The following is a 17466-nucleotide window of genomic DNA, read 5'->3' as shown; positions in this document are numbered from 1 at the left end:
TAGCGGTTGCTGTGTGTCACCAAGCGGGTATTTTCCAAAGGTTTGTCATCTTGTGATTCCCTTGCGGTCATCTTGGATCCATCTCTGACTGTTTCTTCCTTTTTTCAGCGATGATTGTTCATGCTTTCACAGTCATTTTGTAATATTTTTGTGTTTGTGTAGTGTGTCATTTAATTGATCTTTACGTTATTTCTATGACCTTAGACCCCTTGTGTCAGCTGGGTGTAGGTAGTGTGTAAATATTGTGTTTGATAGGAATGATTTAGAGGCTGTGCCAACTAATCAACAACATCATAGCAGTTTTAATAGAAAATACGCCGAGGTTCTCTCATGTAGGCTGTGACTCCTCCTGTCTCTTCACCACCTAACAACCTTACCTAGTTTTCTCCCGAGCCTACCTTAGGCCCACGTTCAAGTCTCTACGGCAGCTGTGACTGACAAACGGTCTCGTGTTAAACTGAGATTGACGGTTAATTGGCGACTTAAGGCCGCTATCTTGAATCAGTTCAAGATAAATCAGACGTTGAGCGGCCTCGCGACCGCCAAAACGTTGCTCGTGCAAACGAGTGCACTTGTGTTTGTATCTTTAAGAACCGAGCTGAAATCTGAGCCCAGAGAGAAAGAGAGAGTCACCTCACACTCACACACACCAACAACTACCCCCACCCCCTCCCTCCGTCCTTCTCCTCCTCCACCACCACCAACACCAGCCCCCGCCCCCTCCATCATTTCTGTAATCGAGCGTCGAGCTGCACGATCCGCACCTCTGCAGCAGTTATGCACGCTTCGTGTTGGTCGGGAGCCTCGGTAAACACTGCCAAACCTGCCACTGGCGCCGAGCTTCAGCCCCTTCGGATTCCCCACGGCTTGATATCAGAGTGTGCGGAGCGGGAGGCGGGCTGTCTTGTTGTTTATCAAAAATGACTCGGCATGGCTCTGGCTTTCACTCAATATACGCGGTTTTGCAAGCGACCCTGGCAACCACGAGCAGTTGTGAGAGCGAGTGGCAAATCATCTGAATGAAAGTCATAAGGTGAGTCCGTCTGGTGTGTTTCGTGTCCTCTGTTTTTCGTGTGTGTGGCTGCGGGAGCGAGACGCGGCGAGGCCACTGTTATTCCTTGTGAACACATAACAGCAGCTGGACAGGCAATGCGGCGTGAACCGGCCTCGCGCGAGCCGTTAAATACACCACATTATTTGCTTCAAAGAAGATAGAAGACCACCGCGACCTGACTGAGAACACGGTCATTTCGGGCTATCGACGCTGCCCAACGTGTCTAACATGTACGTACCAGAAGTTATTTTAGTGGGTCTATGGTTCCCTCGGTTAAAAAAAAATAAAAATAAGTGCCCCCCACCCCCCCACTCCGTGTTACGCAAGCGCATTTTCCCGTAGGTTTCAGATCAAATAAGCCAGGAAACCAGGCTTCCAGGTAAATATGACACATTCATGTACCCTGGAATTACACATCACTTTCATTAAGCTCGAAATGAACACCAGCCCTATCTTTTGAGTCGTTACTTATTCCAACACTCCATACAGTGGGGCTCCTGAAGCACTCTGAAGCCAATTTTGGGGTTAATTAGTCTGATTTTTATTCGCGTTTTCAGGCTGACACGTCTTTGAAAGAGTCTTGTGACTGCGACTCGCTCATTAATCAAAGAGGAATGCGCTTTGTGAAATAACAGGTGTCTTGCTAACTTTTCTGAGCCCTGTTTGGGTCGCTGGTAATGGTTGTATCCACCTCCCTTGTTCCTTCATCTTGAATCAGTTACACTCAAAGACAGACCTCTCACAATGGAACACATCTACCAGGAAGTGCAGAAGCAGCTTCCGCTGCACTTCCTTTCCATGATTTAAGCCCTGTTTATTATTTGGCGTGTATATGAACCCCATTAGGCTATGTTCATTTGTAGTGATTTAATTCCCAGGGTGTTTCAGCTGTTTCCTCTCTGTATCCTATGTCGACCTTTTGTTACCATTTGCCCTTGGCAACGGGGTCCTGTGTTACACTTGTGGGCCTCAAACATGCGTGTGTGTGTAAAACAATCCTCCGTCAGAGTTGGCTTTTCTCAGAGATATCCCTGGTGTAAACGTCGTGCTTGGTTTGTCTAAAAGTCTATGTACATTTAAGTATTCTACATTGCAATATTAATGTGTTGCAGGCAAGGGGGGGTGACTCGAGGTTCAGTATTTCAGTTCTTTCGTGACTTTATCTTGGCTTCTGTCTTTAACTGAAGCACACTGAAGTGTCTCTGTGGATCACCATAGTTGGCCTTCTCGGTTGCATGGCAGATGTATGCACAGTTCCAGTCATTTGTTTTTGAATGGACAAACATATCCTCTTTTTCTTTTCCTTCTTTATGTTGATCTTAACTGTTTTGCCATCTTAAAAAAGGGGGATTACCTAATGTGAATAAGCTTATGCAACATTCAGAAAACAGTTTTGTGGCCTTTGTGGACTTCTGTCCATGACATACATGCCTACTGGCCCCTCGCCAGAATGCAGATGGGGCTGCTAATTCTGGATCGGGCGAAGCACACTTTCTCCTCAGACAAATCTAGATGTGCAGGGTTGTGCGATGTGTTCTCTGGAAGGCCTAAATAGTGGAGCGAATTTTTCTGAAAAGATTATGCGGCTTTTCTAGAGCCATCCTGTGGTCATCATCGTTAACTCGTGTCCCGGTCTCCCTTCCCGACACACTAACCTGTCAATATTTGCCACAGAGTCAAAACAGCAGTTTTATCAAACTGTTACCTAATGCAATTCATTGATTTATGGTCATGGTTGAGACTTTTTTGGGGGGGAAAGAGAGCATGGCGCGGGAGTCAGAACTGTCAACCAGGAGACCCGTAGGTAGATTTACTCATCTGAGGAATGACGTTAGGTATGAGCAATATAAATCAGGTTTATACATTGGTACGTATGATTAATGTTAGGAAACGAAACAAATTGCCTTGATGTAAATATTGGAAGAAGAAAAAATCCCAAAAGCCCAATGTTTTTATCAGTGTTATCCAACACTATTTGTGTTCTGATTTAGCTGTGCAGGTGGTGTAATGATGGTTGGACAGACAGCTCCAATCCTCTGATCCCCCTCAGGAAGAATTGTAATCTCTTGTATTATTTCTTAACTTTTCACCCAGCAGCCTAATGCTTTGCCAGCATCAGCTAGTCCAATACTTTGGAGTTTGACAATTGATCGTCTGGACAGTCGCAGCCGAGCACGAAGCAGTTTGAACAGATTTTTTTAACTGATGTCAGTCTGCAAACATCCATGGCCAACGCTTGACGTTTGCACGAGGATCCGTGATGCAACATTTATTTGCCCAATGACACGGTTTCACCAGACAGTGATGTCAACCAGTTGTAGGATCGTTATTCCTCAGTTACTTTGCAGAGCAGACTAAACTTGAATCCCGTTCTGCCTTCTCTGTGTGTTGAGATGATTGTTCATAATGCGAGAGTCTGACAGTGACTCAGTGCCATTCACCGCCTCTGACAGTGAATGAATCCAGATTCAGATGCAGATTATTCACCAGCAGCTCCATCTGTGGCTGTCGGAACATTTTGAAGACGTGTTGTGTTCAGGCCTCGCATGAGTGCACAACAGGCCGTGACTGTTTTCTCCTCGGTACACACACAGGCGGTTCCCTTTCACACCATCGGGCCGCCTGTAGCCACTGTTAAAGTTTAGTCCTTTAGATTTTCTCATTTAATGTTTTAAAGCAAGACACAATGACATGGCTCTTGTGATAATAGGCCTCTGCACTGTGTGTATAAGAGCGTTGTTAGGTTCAGGGTAAACAATGCAAAGTCCAAGGTGAGTTAATAACAATAACTCTTAGAGTGCAGCTTGCAGGTTAACAAACCGGGGGACTTGCATCGCAGGAGCGTGTAACAAGAGCTATATATTTGAATGATTGGTTTGTGAGCTTTGTGCCTGACACTAACATTTAGAGCTGTCTTAGTATCAGAGTTTTGGACACCTTAAAAGTGACCCAGCATGCGGGAGAACGACCATGCAAAGATAAGCTTAACAATTAATAAAACACGATATCACAAGGGAGGGAAGAGATAAAAGACGAAAATGCGCTTCACAGCAGGGCGAACCTGTAACACGTCAAGGAGAACAAGAGAGGGCGAGGAGACAGAGGAGCGACGGCCATCGGAGATGAATTAGAGTGCTGTGAGGTGGGCGCCAGTTTTTTCAAACGTCAGCTAACGTTAGCAAACGGTTGCTAACAGGTTTCACAGTACTGTGAACTTTGCCATCAAATACCTGCGTGTAATAAAAAGGGAGGTGTGTCTGTCAGTAGGCGACATGTTATGGGAAAATCCCCCGCTCGGATGCATATGTTTGGGTGTCTTAAGTCACTATCAACTAGAGAAACACGTTTTGGCCCCACTATATGAAAGCTTGTCATTCAGTGAGATGTTCAGAGGTGTCGCGTTAAAAGGTTCTCCAGCCTGTTTACCCATTTTTTTCTACATCTAAAATCAGCTTCAGATGGTGCTGCGTTCACTGTACGGTGGAAGATAAAACTGTTTTCCTTTCTTCTTTAAATATTAAATCCCACCATTAGTTCTGTAGTTCAAGTAACTGAAGACAGAGATTAGCTGATGATACTTTACCAGTGCTTTTATGTCTTACCCCCTGGCAAGAGAATCTGACTTATAATTAATGCAATGGCATCAGAAGTTGGAAATTCCAAATTCCCATTTACCCTTCAATGCACCAGCTGTTACAGTAATGCACATTGGTGAAATATTAGCTATTTTTATTAGACCCTGAGGTGGAGCGGAGTGGCTCATGCTGGAATATGATTAGTTTGAATAGAGGCTTAGATCAATGGAGGGGAAAGTAGTCGCTTTCGTCTCATTGGGTTTTGACCAAAGGATGTCAAAACTGTACTTTTTGTTAAGTTTCACTTCAACTTGCAAGTTGATATAAGACTTAACAAGGTCCCTATCTCTATTTAGCAATATGCACACAGTGGATGAGCAAAAGTCAATCCTCCATACAAGCTCAGTTTTGTTCTGTTGTTTCTGTGAAATGATGTGTGGGTGTGTGCATTTGTGGGTTTAGAAACTCTGTGCTCACACCACAGTAACTGGTGTTCCCACATAGAGAGCATGTCCTCTTCAGCACGAGGAGCCACATTTTCTCTGTAGTGACACATTAGCTTGCCATTCAAAAGTTCAACCGACTGCATTTTTACAACCGCTGAAAATGTGCAGCAGTCGGAGCAGCTCTAAAGAGAACCTCCAGCTAGTATTTTTGGTTTGTCTTCAGATCATCTTGCTTACTTTCAACGTTTATTTCTTTTTGTCCGACCTTGACTTTTCTACTCTTCTTCCCTCTCGCAGTGGGGTTGGGTGGCCATGGACCCATTCAGCCAGCTCATCCTCACCATCGCGGTGACCAGCTTCTTCACCTTCCAGTGGCTCTTCCACAGAGTCAGCCCCTGGGTGTCCATGCGCATCAGCCCAGGCTTCTTTGGCCTGAGTGACAAGCAGAAGGTGGAGTGGAACTCAAGGTGACCTGACATGAACGCATGTGCACACTGACTCCATATCCTTTGCGCGGCAGAAACTGTGACATGGCTCACAACTCAGATGCTGACCATGTTTCCTGTGTCACTCTTCTCTGACTCACATGTGGGGCGTGTTGCAGTGTTCGCTCTACATGTCACTGTTTCAAAGAGCCGGAAGCCTGGTTGAAACGCACTCGAATTGTGTTTGAATGTTGTTGTTTTTTTTGTGACAAACCTTAGAGGTCTGCGGTGTTTTTGCAGGTTGAGAAGAATGAAATATTAGATTTTTTTTCCGCTCAAAACCCGTAAATATATCTTTTGGTGCTTTGTAAAAAGGAAAAAGAAATCAATTTCCCAATCTTGTTTCGTGCCCGTAAATTTTTCACTTCCTAAATTCCTTGCTGTTATTGTGAGTGACAGTTAATGACAGTTAATGACAGTTAATGTCCATCACAGACAGTTGTAGGCGATAACGTGATAACTTCAGGTGAATAAAAATGTAAAATTAACTGTAATCCCTCTTCAACAATCAGTTTTTATCTGCTGAGGCTTGACGGCAACACCGCAGTCAATTTTTCAGCAATGGGACGGTGGAAGCTGTGAATTCAAGACCACCTTCAGCCCAGAGGAGAAGAAATGCACAGAACAATCTAGTCTAACGCACATCGGTTCGCTCTTTACCGTTTTCTCTCTCAAGCTGGGTTTATTGCTCTTGAGAGCACTTGTAAAATTGGAACGGTTGCATGGGTTATGAGTAAATGAGGATAAGGGGATCCTTATAGAGGTCCGTGACTTTCCAGACTCCATTTAAATGGTCTTACGATCAGCGCTGCTGTCTTTCTGTCTCACTGAGTGACTGTTGAGGACTGTTGGACTGTCTCTCTGTGACTGACAGCGACTTTGTGCTGGCCCTTCAGCAGTATTTAATCTCTAAGTCTAATTGGTCTGAATCTGTGTGCAACCATGACAGGCAATTAGTTGATCCACTGTGAGCACTGAAAATTCCTTTCTTCAAACCACAGAGCAGCTCCAAGGCACATTTAATTAATGAAGACAAATATGTGCTGTTTCTCTGTAAAATATGTGACATACATCAGCATTCGCCTTTGTCAGGGAGGACACCATCATGGCAGTGTGTGTATTACTATTATTATCTTTTTATTTCAGGACGGTGTCCACATTCCACGCGCTATTGGTGGGAATATTTTGTCTCTACATCTTGTTCTTTGATGATGCCGTCAATGAAGACCCAGTCTGGTAAGAGATTTGCTGCGAATGTCATATTTTTAACCTTTCCTCGGGAAGCATTTGCCTTACTTTATTTAAAAAAACGCCAGCTTTTTTTTGATAGATGGCCCAGGTGTGTTGTCATAGATAAGCAATCTCTGGTACAGCAGGTCTGCTAGACTTTGAACTTATTGTAGCAGTGATGAAAAGGTGTGGGCGGGTCTAAGGTCAGTGGAGTATGCTCGCTTTTGCACCTTTTTTTTTTTTCTTGTCGCCACTGTTTCCAAAGCAAAAACAGAAGAGGATCACTGTAAGGAGTGAGTGAATATTGTGAAGGTTGCTTGCTTTGTGGTCGGGTATAAACCAGGAGTGTATCTGAATAAGAACCCCAGAACATGATACACTCACATGTGGTGAGAAAAAGGCTTAAGAGCAGCCCCTAGATATTTTATTATTTCTAAAGTTCACTTTCACCCTCCTTACTGGGTTAATAAACGGTAAGTGTCATTCTCCCATCCACTTGAATTCAATCAGCAGTTAGAGCGAACGCCCATTTAAATGAACGCAGGTTTAAGCCACAGCTGCATTGGCATCTCGTCATCAGACACGGTTTGGCAGCCTTTCACCCACATGTCAACATTAGGCAGTTATTTTTTTAGTGGCGTGTGCCAAGTAACAAAACGGGTTAGTTCATGGATGAGCACGTGCACTTGAACTCACTGGTGTTCACTACCTTCAGTAGTTTTACTACTAATGAAACTATGTGGTTCACATTCGAGACCTTTTTGTTGTCATGGCAATGCTACCATGCTAAAACGGGAAGCTTTTAAGCGCAGTGGGGCTCGGTGAATTTGGCAGGAGTATTTGATGGAATATCTGATTAAAAATCACTCGTTACCATAATGTCTTTCAGATGTGGAGACTGAAAGTCTTTTTTTTTTATTTTTCTCTTCTCCAACAGGGGAGATCCTACACTGGTGAAGACTAATGTTGCAATCACAACAGGCTACCTCATATCTGGTAAGAGAAACGCACAGTTTACCCAGATAATGTCAGCTAGCATTGTGAAAAGAAATACATGAAGCATTTTGTAGACGTAATGTGTGGTGTTTTATCAGTTTTATGCTCTTTTACTGTCTGTATTACACCGATGACATGTTGTCCTTTCCCCTGTATGTCTGTTTTCCAGATCTGCTGCTTATATTTTACTATTGGAAGGCGATAGGCGACAAGTTTTTTGTAGTTCATCATCTGGCAGCATTGTATGCTTACTACTATGTACTGGTGAGTGCCCTATTGTCCAATAGCAGAACGTGCAGGCAAGATGGGAAGGAGACAACCAAGGGTGAACAGCTGTGTCCTCTTTAGCTGGGTGGGTGTTTTAACTCATTTAGTCACCATTCAGTAAGTGTCTCTGACTGACCCCATTCAGCAAGTGGTCGCAAATATTGTAGGTTAGATGGAAAAGAATAAATGAAAATGTGAGTTAAAGCTAGAATGGTGAGTACCGTCTCAAGTAAGTAAACCCCAAACGTTCGAAACCCATCTGCCAAGGAAGCCTTATCCATTATTCAAATTTCACCTCATTGACTCCACTGCTTTTAGTCGAAATGCTACCGAGAGTAAAGCACTCTCACAAGATGGCAAGCATTATCGGGCCATCTGAAACCGAGTGTTCTGTCTCGTTTGCCGTGTTCAGCTGGCATAATTGTTGTGTAAAGTAGCTTTCGGTGTGGTACGCTTGCTGGCGTCTGATGGTTTTCTTTCTTTGTGTCGGGAGGATCGCAGGAAAAACATGCATCTTGACAGGTTTGGTTGGGCGTGGTTTGGCAGTTTAAGGAGCTATGCTGCAGAAACCAGAAACCCTCTTAACAAGGAGAACGATGATGTTCATTGTTAATGATGACAAAGAGGCACCTTTCCTCCATTCCTTCAATGCACTTGGCTCACGTGGCCATAGTTGAGCCTATCCAGCATTTCTGGGCAGCACTGTTCACTCTTGGTTCAATCTGAAACCCTCTAGGTCGCCAGGAGCTGTCGCATAACTACAGGAAATGAATGACTATGGTAATTTTTGCATGGAATGCTCAGTGATGGTACAGGCTGATGACTTCCCCCTCCTCCCCCTCCTCCTCCTAACCCTCCACCTCTCACTTTGCCTTTACAATTCCTGTGCTCTCTGTTTTATTTTACCTCCCCCCCCCCTCCCTTTTGATGTTGTACTACTCTGATGTCAGCTGAACCTAAGCTTAGCACAGCTGAATGCTTAAATGTAACCACTGTGCGCATGCTGGTAGCTCTGAAGCATTCTACATAAGCAGGATTCCTTTCTTGTTACTGTGCATGCCAACGAGCAGTATTTAACTTTAAGTTACTCACCTGCTTATCTACAGCACCTCACTCTTTGTTTTTTTGTGCCAGAGCCTCGTTCTGCCTCCTCTCTCTTCTTCTTGCACATCCTGATATAGAAAGGCTTCTTTCCCCCGACTGCGGCAATACTGGGAATGCATTAGGTCAAGTTTACTCTGAGACAATTCAATATTACTTTAATGGTCCTGAAAGCCAGTCCGCTGGCTGTTCATTTAATTTTAGTGCAGCCTATTAACAGTTTGTTTCTCCGACACAGTAAATGTTTTCATTGTAGAAAAAAAGACTGCAGGACATACAGCGTGCATTGCTCTGCCTCTTCAGTATCCAAACATTTTTTAAAAATACGAATAAATGGGTCAGGTTGCTTTGTACTTGACATTAGGGAAATAAATGTTAAATCTTGGTGAACAGCATCGCAGCACATTTAACTCTTTGCTAACCCAACAGTCCAGAGCTACACCCCACCTCCACCTCTTCCCGTCTTTTCCACGTTTTTTCAGATTTGTTTGTCTCTCATGTGACGAACACGATGACACCTCATCCTGTTTTATCTTTTCATTACAATGTTGTTGTTTTTCTTTTCTTCATATGGATAAAATCTGATAATGACGATCTACTAGTGTCACATGGTTGGAATAAAGTGATCATTTGTCACAACAGAGCAAGCACCTGTATCTAAAATGTTTAGCTAAATGAGGTGAAGTAGGCCATACTGTTACTGGACACTCATGACTGTTTCCTCAGACTATAGGTCCGAAGTTTTTCGTGGGATAGCAGAACGATTGTTACACATCAGTCAACTTTAGAAGGAAAAGCAACATTTCGAGCCACATTATTATCGCTATGTTACGTTTCCTGTAAAGGTTACAGTCATATTGGCTAATCCTTGATGTTACTTTCCTTTTTTTTTTAATTTAGTGTTGTTCCCAGTAAGATTTGTCATATGTTGTCAAGGTCCTATTAGTTAATGTGTATTTAATGTGTTTATGTTGAAGTGTTTGAGTCAAATTATCAGTGAATTTGACCTTTGAATAAGAATATCAAACTCAAAGGCACATGGCCGTGTTAAAGCCTATTGATTAAATTTACTTAGTTTCGAACATCTGCAATCTTGCAAATACCAATCGGCCTAATTTTTGTTGGTATGTTTTTATTATTAATCAGTCGGTCACAAATGGCTGCTCAAGTCATTTATATTTAATTTAGTAGGAGTGCAGTCTGTCTTTGTGTGTGTCTTTTTTTCTTTTTCTTTTTAAACTGTCAAGGAGAATCTAATCAACAAGATGGGAATATTAGATGCATGCTCTCTTCTCAGTGTTGTAAGTGTTGCTTCTTATTTGCTTCCAGTTTATTGTGGCTTTTTTTTTCTTCTAATATATCCGTCTGTCTCTGTGTCCTTCGCTGACTTTAACACGAACAGCCCCTCTTCAAACCCTACATGCAAAAACTACCAAAAATCAGGTTGGGATGCGTCATCCCTATTCATGCAAAAACTACCAAAAGGGTTATTGTGTCATTTAGAGGTATTCAGAGCAGGTCTTGAGCTAGATGGGGACTACTTTTCTCCTGTCTTGTCTGCTGTTATTGCTGTTGTGTTGTACTGAGCAGATATGATGCCCAGTCACAGTATGGACTTACCAGTTCCTAGAGGTACTAGCATGCTCATGCTACAAGGAAAGTTGATATGAAGTGGTACATAAACTGCAGTGCAGATGTACTCTGTTTCTAACACATAGTAAGTATGTTTCTATGACCAGCTTCTGTTTCAGCCCTGATGGTAAGTATTCTGTCACCTGCTGTAAACGTCAGGCTGCTTGCCAAATAAACTTGACTTTTGTGCTCTTTGTGGATGTTTCTGATTAAATGGAATTGTGACTTTTTATCACAAATAAGATTTAACTCGAGCTCCGAATTGGAATGGTCAGACTTTTGGAACACGGACGTTAGCTTTTGACGTGGCAGAGGCAAGCTCAAATACGATGTATCGAAACGCCCAACGTAACCGCTGCGCTTTTCCAACCAGAACTCAAATTTATGTGGCAAACGGTGAAGTTTTCACACTGTGATTTAAGTCTGGTTGCCTCAATGCTTACAGTTGCTTTTCTGAGTTATACCACGGCGGCAGTATTTTAGAAGTGGGTTTTATCTCGGGTTTTCGGGTCCCGTCTTTGTATTAAGCAGCAGCAGATGTTTCGGAACATCAGGCAAAGCCGAGGACCTGATCTTGTTTCGTAAACAGTGACACTTTTGACAGTTATTTGACATATTGCTTTTTACTCTGCATGGCTTCTGATTGCTTCCTCAACTAGTGGCTGGCTGAATGTTTGTATGGTTGTACAATACATGTACTGTGTTGATCATTTGCTCAATCTCTTTTCAACGATGTTGTTCAGATATATTGCATTCTGTGTGTTTTTATGTGATATATGTATATATTGGGAGACAGCAATAGTTTGCACAGTTGGAAAGATTTGTCTTTTTAATCTTAAGATGCCTCCAATTTTTTTGCATGTTGCTTTGAGTGTTTTGGGGTTTTCGAATGCTACACGATCAAGATGTTTTTTTTCTGACGCGATATTAAGGATCTTTGTTCGAAGAAGGACTCTTATTGCCTCTCTAGAAGTGGCGCCAGAGTTAGCTTTTGAATCTTTCTTTCCATTTCTTGGCCCTTGACTTAGATTTCCAAGAATAAAGCTATTTTTCCAGTGTGACCCTCTGGCATCTAAGAGGATTCATGAGTTTGCATTTTAGACATCAGTCCATTTCTTATGTAATAATGTTTTGAACATTAAACATCAAATGCGTGTTACTCCAAAAGAATTATTGCCATACAAAGTGCTGAGCACATTTGTGCTCTCAAGAGACAAATGTGTTAACAGGCTTTATAGTTTCTTTCAGGTGTGGGGGTGAGGTCTTTTATTTTCTCCATAGGCTCTTTGTGCTCCTCTTTTACTGAGGAGTTTCTGTTCACAGTGGATGAGGGATAGTCTAATTTTTGCTTGGAAAACCATAAAACATCTCGTGGCCTGAGGGTGAAGGCTCTTGTTTTGATCTTTATTTGATTTATTGCTGTTTAGTGTTTAGGCCTGAAATTCCCATACCGTAGCAGTATATTGCTTAAATTTGTTAACTATGTAAATAGAAATTCAAATCTTATTTGGTTATGATTTCTTTGAATTGGTGCAGTAGCTGTTGTTCTTTTACTCTGCTGAGAACTGGTGCCTGTATGGAGCCGCTGATGCATCGGCTTCATGCCTGCAGATCCAAATGAGTCGGCGTCTTGTTTTTGTCCCTTTCATGTTTTGTTGTTTTCTTTGTGCTTACCTTGTTCTTACAGGGCGAAGGAATGTTGCCTTATTTTGCTAACTTCCGTCTGCTTGCTGAGTTTTCTACACCATGTGTAAACCAGCGGTATGTACTCGCTTACTCATGACCCGGGTTAAATGGCACAAAACTTACGACTGAGGTCATCTTAAGGTGCTTAAGTTAATTTGTAGTCCAGTTGCATACAAGCTAACAGTATCTAAAAGAGTGCGGCCCCGTTCACTTCTGTGTACTTCAGTATCGGGGTCTTTTACATTTTTTGTATTTCTTTTTTTATTGTTCTTCAGACTTTCTCAATTTGAAAGCAAATGTGTGATGCTAGGTTAAAATATCGAACCTGAATAGGTTTAAATCACAATAGATGTATATTACTGTGAAAAAATATGTTAATGTTTCGTATGCAAGTGATCAATTTAATCCCAGGCAAGAAATTTCCGTCTGAATTTGTCCAGTTAATATATATATATATTTTTATCAAGTAAATCCTCTTCATCTTTACTCCTCGTTGATAGACGATCCAAATGCAAACTGTCCTTAAACTCCACGTCGTGTTCTTTGGCACTTAGAGTTAAACAGTGTAGAAGTGTAACACACAGTTAATACCAGAGTGTTTGGTTACTTTTGAACCTTTGCAAACACGGTACAGCTTTTAACGCACTCTGGATCCCCAAATTATTTATTTAGCAAAGCTGAAACCATTGAAGTAGAATCTTTTCTTCCTTTGTTTCCTACTTTTTAATGTTTCGTAAGGTTGCCCCCACCTGTTTATAATACACACAGAGCTGGAAACATTGAAATGATGTTTTTTGAACAAATGCAAAGTTACTTGACGTTGTCTTAAAACATTTTTATATCAACAGTTTAACCTTCTAACCACTGTCTTTGGTTTCAGTTGGTTCTTTGAGGTACTAGGTTATCCCAAGTCCTGCCGGCCCAACATGGCGAACGGTGTTGCCATGGCAGTAGTCTTTTTCATGGTCCGCATTGCCGTCATGCCGGTCTACTACAGTCGCATGTATGCGGTCTATGGCACAGAGGCCTTCTACCTGGTGCCCTGGGGCGGCCGCGTAGCCTGGATCTGCTCCAGTATCTGCTTGGACATCATGAACATTATGTGGATGCATAAGATTGCACGCGGCTGCTACAAAGTGCTGCGATCGGCACGCCAGAGCAAAGCTGGAACACCTCAGGAGAATGGGAAGACGGATTAAGGGAACCAGGGTGTGAAAAATGCCACAACAGAGACTAAGTGGCAATGTTCTCAGTACACCGCAAGTGGCAGTTTGGACCCTAACACATGTAGGACTCGACACTGCAAGATCGAATGTAATGAGGAAGACCTCTTCCTGGGAAAGCAGGCACAGTCACTGAGATATACTGATGGACCATTTCAGTGGTCATCCCAAAGCCATGACATGACCTCTAAGCAATACTTTGCGTGCACGGCCAACTGATTTTTCCTCTTGAACCATTTACAAATACAACAGAGGTCATCCCGGGACGAATGGACTGTTATCCCAACTGCAAATTGTCAAAAAAAGTTTACTGTTCTTTACATACATGGCACTCGAGAGAAAAAGAGAAGAAAAAAAGATGCGAAATGGGTTCCAGAGTGAATATGGTGACATATATAAATATAAGTTGCTATGTGGGAAGAGGGGAAGATTTTAGGGAACGCCCCAAAATATTTATTGACTCCACAACGATGGTCAGTGCCATTATTATCTTAACAGGTACATGTTGAAGGAGACTTTGATTGAGACACAATCAAATAAGTGAAGAAGTATGAATTTTATCACTCTCCCACTGTCACTCAGCCAAAGCCACGTCTGTTGGGTTATTAGAATTTCAAATGTTTTGGTTGCCTTTTATTTAAAGAAAAAAAAAGAAAAGAGAAAGGTTGGTTGAACAAGCATCAGGACTGTGTGTGTAGTTTGTCTTTCGTCTCGCTGAGGTCGAGGCGAATAGGTTTTAAAATGCACGAACGGGTAAATGATTTGTAACTTTTATTAATGAAAAGAGATTGATGCCAAGAGGTCTTTTAGAAATGCTCAAAGGGAGACTTGAAGTCAGTGCTTTTGTTTATGTGCTAACGGGCCGTTCAAGATTAGGGATTTTAAATATTGTGGCTACGTTCGTTCTGTCAAAGCCACATGATTTGTGTGAGCAATGCTTCACAATGTATAAACAAAAAGAATGTTTTTGATGGTTATTTTTTCAAATTTTTGCATTGTATTTATTTCACATTTTGCAATGCATCGAGAGGGTTAACACTGACCTGATTAAGAGCTGGCGTGGAATCGGAGACAAGTTAAAGCGAAATAAAATCCCCATTCAGATTACACAGCAAATGATGCATAGTTTGACAGTTTAAGAAAATGAAAATGAGTTGGCAGCACTTTGAGACTCTTCTTCTCCTTCCAACTTGCGCCATTGAACTCACATTTAGATCATTCTCGCACTTCCTATTTATAATATATATTTTTTAGATGTGAACTGTTGATTTTACCCTGGCAACATTTGCCCCGAAGGCAGAAATGTATTTTTTCCTGGAGGGGATTTGGAATTTTTACAAGCAAAAAAAAAAAAAAAAAAAAGTCTCACTGGATGCTGCTGCAGCAGATTTTCATTTTACACAGAAAATAAAATCGGTAATCAGTGTTTCAGATGGGAGAAATTCTTTCATTTCTGTTGTGTTTAGTTTTTTGGTACGATTAGCTTATATCTCATGGTATGTGTGATTTCCGCTCAGCTGTTCAGCATAATGTGTTCCTGCTTATTTATTCGTTGATTTCAGAGAAAAAGTGTTTTTCCTTTAAGTGGACAGCATATGGAAAAGCTGTTTTTGTTCATCAGCATATAACCATGACAACGCGAGGTTTTTAAGAACAAATCTGCCATTCATTCAGATGAGAGGTTGGAGTCCGTTGATGATTTCCGATACATGCTTGAAATCGTAGGTACATCTTTACCCGAGATGTACGTCACAAGCTTCCGTGCAATGTATAGTGATGCAGAAACAGGGATTGTTCGTTTAAAGAATGCCTTGCCACGGTCCTGGTATGATTTTGCTGCCTTTGTAGAACAACATATGATTGCACAGTGATTTATTTGCTGCATCCAGCTCCTCACAACACTGAAAAATGTGTCCTTTTCAGTGGCCTGCTTGTGTCTTTTCCAAGTCTAAAACCCATCTAATGTTATTGTTTGGCCTTTTGTAGTTTCACACGTACAACTGAGAGGCTTCCTAAGGCTGCTTGCTTCAGCACTTTTGTTATGCTTCTTAATATTTCTTCACTTTACGTACGCCAGTGTTTCACCACGGTAAAAATGTAGAGAAACTCTTTTTCCTTTTTTTTTTTTTCTTATTTCGTGTGAGTGGTGTTTTTTTTTTTATTTTTTTTTTTTTAGTCCTAATACATTTTCTCAGTTTAGTTTAGCACCTTTCGACAGTGAGAACGACACTACTGATTATGAGGGAAAAGTGTTGGGATGATGGATTCTAGCGTCATTTTCAGGTAAATATCACTGACTCACGTGTTTGAAAAGAAACAATGTTCTTTCTGTCAATATTTCACTGGGATTAAACGGAAATCATGCAATGGTTTCTGGGCAGTAGACTCCTGATGGAATCAAGGAAGTCTCTGTACAAGCTCATGCATGGTTGATATGGTCTTCTTCATGCACCTTCTATAACTGCATGTGGTATTGCATGAGGACTGCACTGTAAACAAAATAGCGTATTTGCAAGACCAATTTTGTTCCATGTCTCTTTTCTTTAGTACATGTACATAATGTTTACTTAAACGTTATTCTTGTACTGTGCCACATAATGTAATGTACAGGTGAAGATAATAATGATGTGATTATCTTGATGAAGCAGATATATAGTATAATATCCAGCACAGAAATATTCGGTAAGGGAATACTTGAATACTAATCAGCACAGTTTTAACAGTCTGGGCAGTGCAAATAAACATTAAGCTTACAAGCATTTTGCATAATATGTATTCCATTGTCTTTGATTTATTAATCCAACAGAAACTTACATAGAGGCAAAGCAGGTGTCAGGATAACAGAGAGCCCAGTGCTGCTAAGAGCTTCACCAACTGTTGCTGGTGTTTCTGTTTTAATGCTGTTGGAAGGAACTATGAGTATGTGCTACTGACATTCTATGAATGTACTGAACGTGAGCAAATATTTGGCATTTACATTTTCAATTATTCTTGACAATAAATACCAAATTCACCGGTGTGAAGTGTCTTATTTAGTTACAAAAGGTTGGTTGACAAAACTACTTGGCAAAGAATGATACATTTCTGATTAAACGGTGTCGTTTCTGCCCCCTGCTGGTATGACAGGAAAAAGCAAAGCAACAATGATCTTATTTTATTTGAGTCAAAGAGGACATTTGCTGGCATAGAGGCTCACATAGAGGCAAAAGCTGGCTTACATTCTGGTAAAGAATAAGATTTTGTCGTGGTAAGAACCAGCTGACTCTGTCCACAAGGTGCTTCAGTCTCAACAGATAATTGTTTCATATGAGGCACTAGAGGGCAGTGTTGTCCTGTATTCAGTCCCATAGTTTGATGCAGGATTTAGCTTGGGGCCTTCTTGGATGTATTTTTCAGGTCAGGATGCCCAAAATATATTTTATGGGCAATATCTCAGGACTGCAGGTATGCCAGTTTAACATCTTGATTCTTTTATTATGGAGTAATTATTTTGTAATGCGTATGGTATATAGATTAGCCACTTCACCCTAACACTACCATTAAATACAGACTTTTCTGTTGAGTCTTATTGCCCTTCTCCTCAAGCCTGGAGCGGGCCGTGTCCACAATTTCCTAAATAAATTTCAGGTTTTGATAAGTCAAACCACTGGAAAGTTTACACGAGTTTAAGTCCGTTATAAGACATTTTAATTTACATTTTTATGTAAAGTTTATGTTCACTGAAGTCAATAAAGGGTTCCCATATCGAGGATGGAGAACTTGATATCTGCA

The 17466-nt window shown here is 41.5% G+C and overlaps 1 protein-coding gene across 1 annotated transcript; it reads left to right on the top strand.

Annotated features, from left to right (window-relative positions):
* The first annotated feature begins 727 nt into the window (after positions 1-727).
* Positions 728-16713, top strand: tlcd4a (TLC domain containing 4a). Its single transcript, XM_072378052.1, has 7 exons — positions 728-1033; positions 5373-5542; positions 6707-6796; positions 7728-7786; positions 7956-8050; positions 12474-12547; positions 13353-16713. Exons 2-7 carry the CDS (start codon positions 5388-5390, stop codon positions 13669-13671), a joined length of 792 nt encoding a protein of 263 aa, XP_072234153.1. The 5' UTR covers positions 728-1033; positions 5373-5387; the 3' UTR covers positions 13672-16713.
* The last annotated feature ends 753 nt before the right edge of the window (positions 16714-17466 follow it).

This window comes from Leuresthes tenuis, unplaced genomic scaffold, assembly GCF_036924035.1.
Source record: "Leuresthes tenuis unplaced genomic scaffold, fLeuTen1.0.hap1 SCAF_24, whole genome shotgun sequence".
Lineage (NCBI taxonomy): Eukaryota > Metazoa > Chordata > Actinopteri > Atheriniformes > Atherinopsidae > Leuresthes > Leuresthes tenuis.
The sequence above is the reverse complement of the archived record's forward strand: the minus strand, read 5'-3'. Positions and strand labels throughout refer to the sequence as shown.

What these genes read in the sequence shown, in the direction of transcription:
- tlcd4a (XM_072378052.1), top strand. Translation starts at nt 5,388, where the DNA reads ATGGACCCATTCAGCCAGCTCATCCTCACCATCGCGGTGACCAGCTTC. An exon ending in AAGGTGGAGTGGAACTCAAG is followed by an intron (nt 5,543 to 6,706) that starts GTGACCTGACAT and finishes TTTTTATTTCAG; the next exon opens with GACGGTGTCCACATTCCACG. An exon ending in GTCAATGAAGACCCAGTCTG is followed by an intron (nt 6,797 to 7,727) that starts GTAAGAGATTTG and finishes CTTCTCCAACAG; the next exon opens with GGGAGATCCTACACTGGTGA.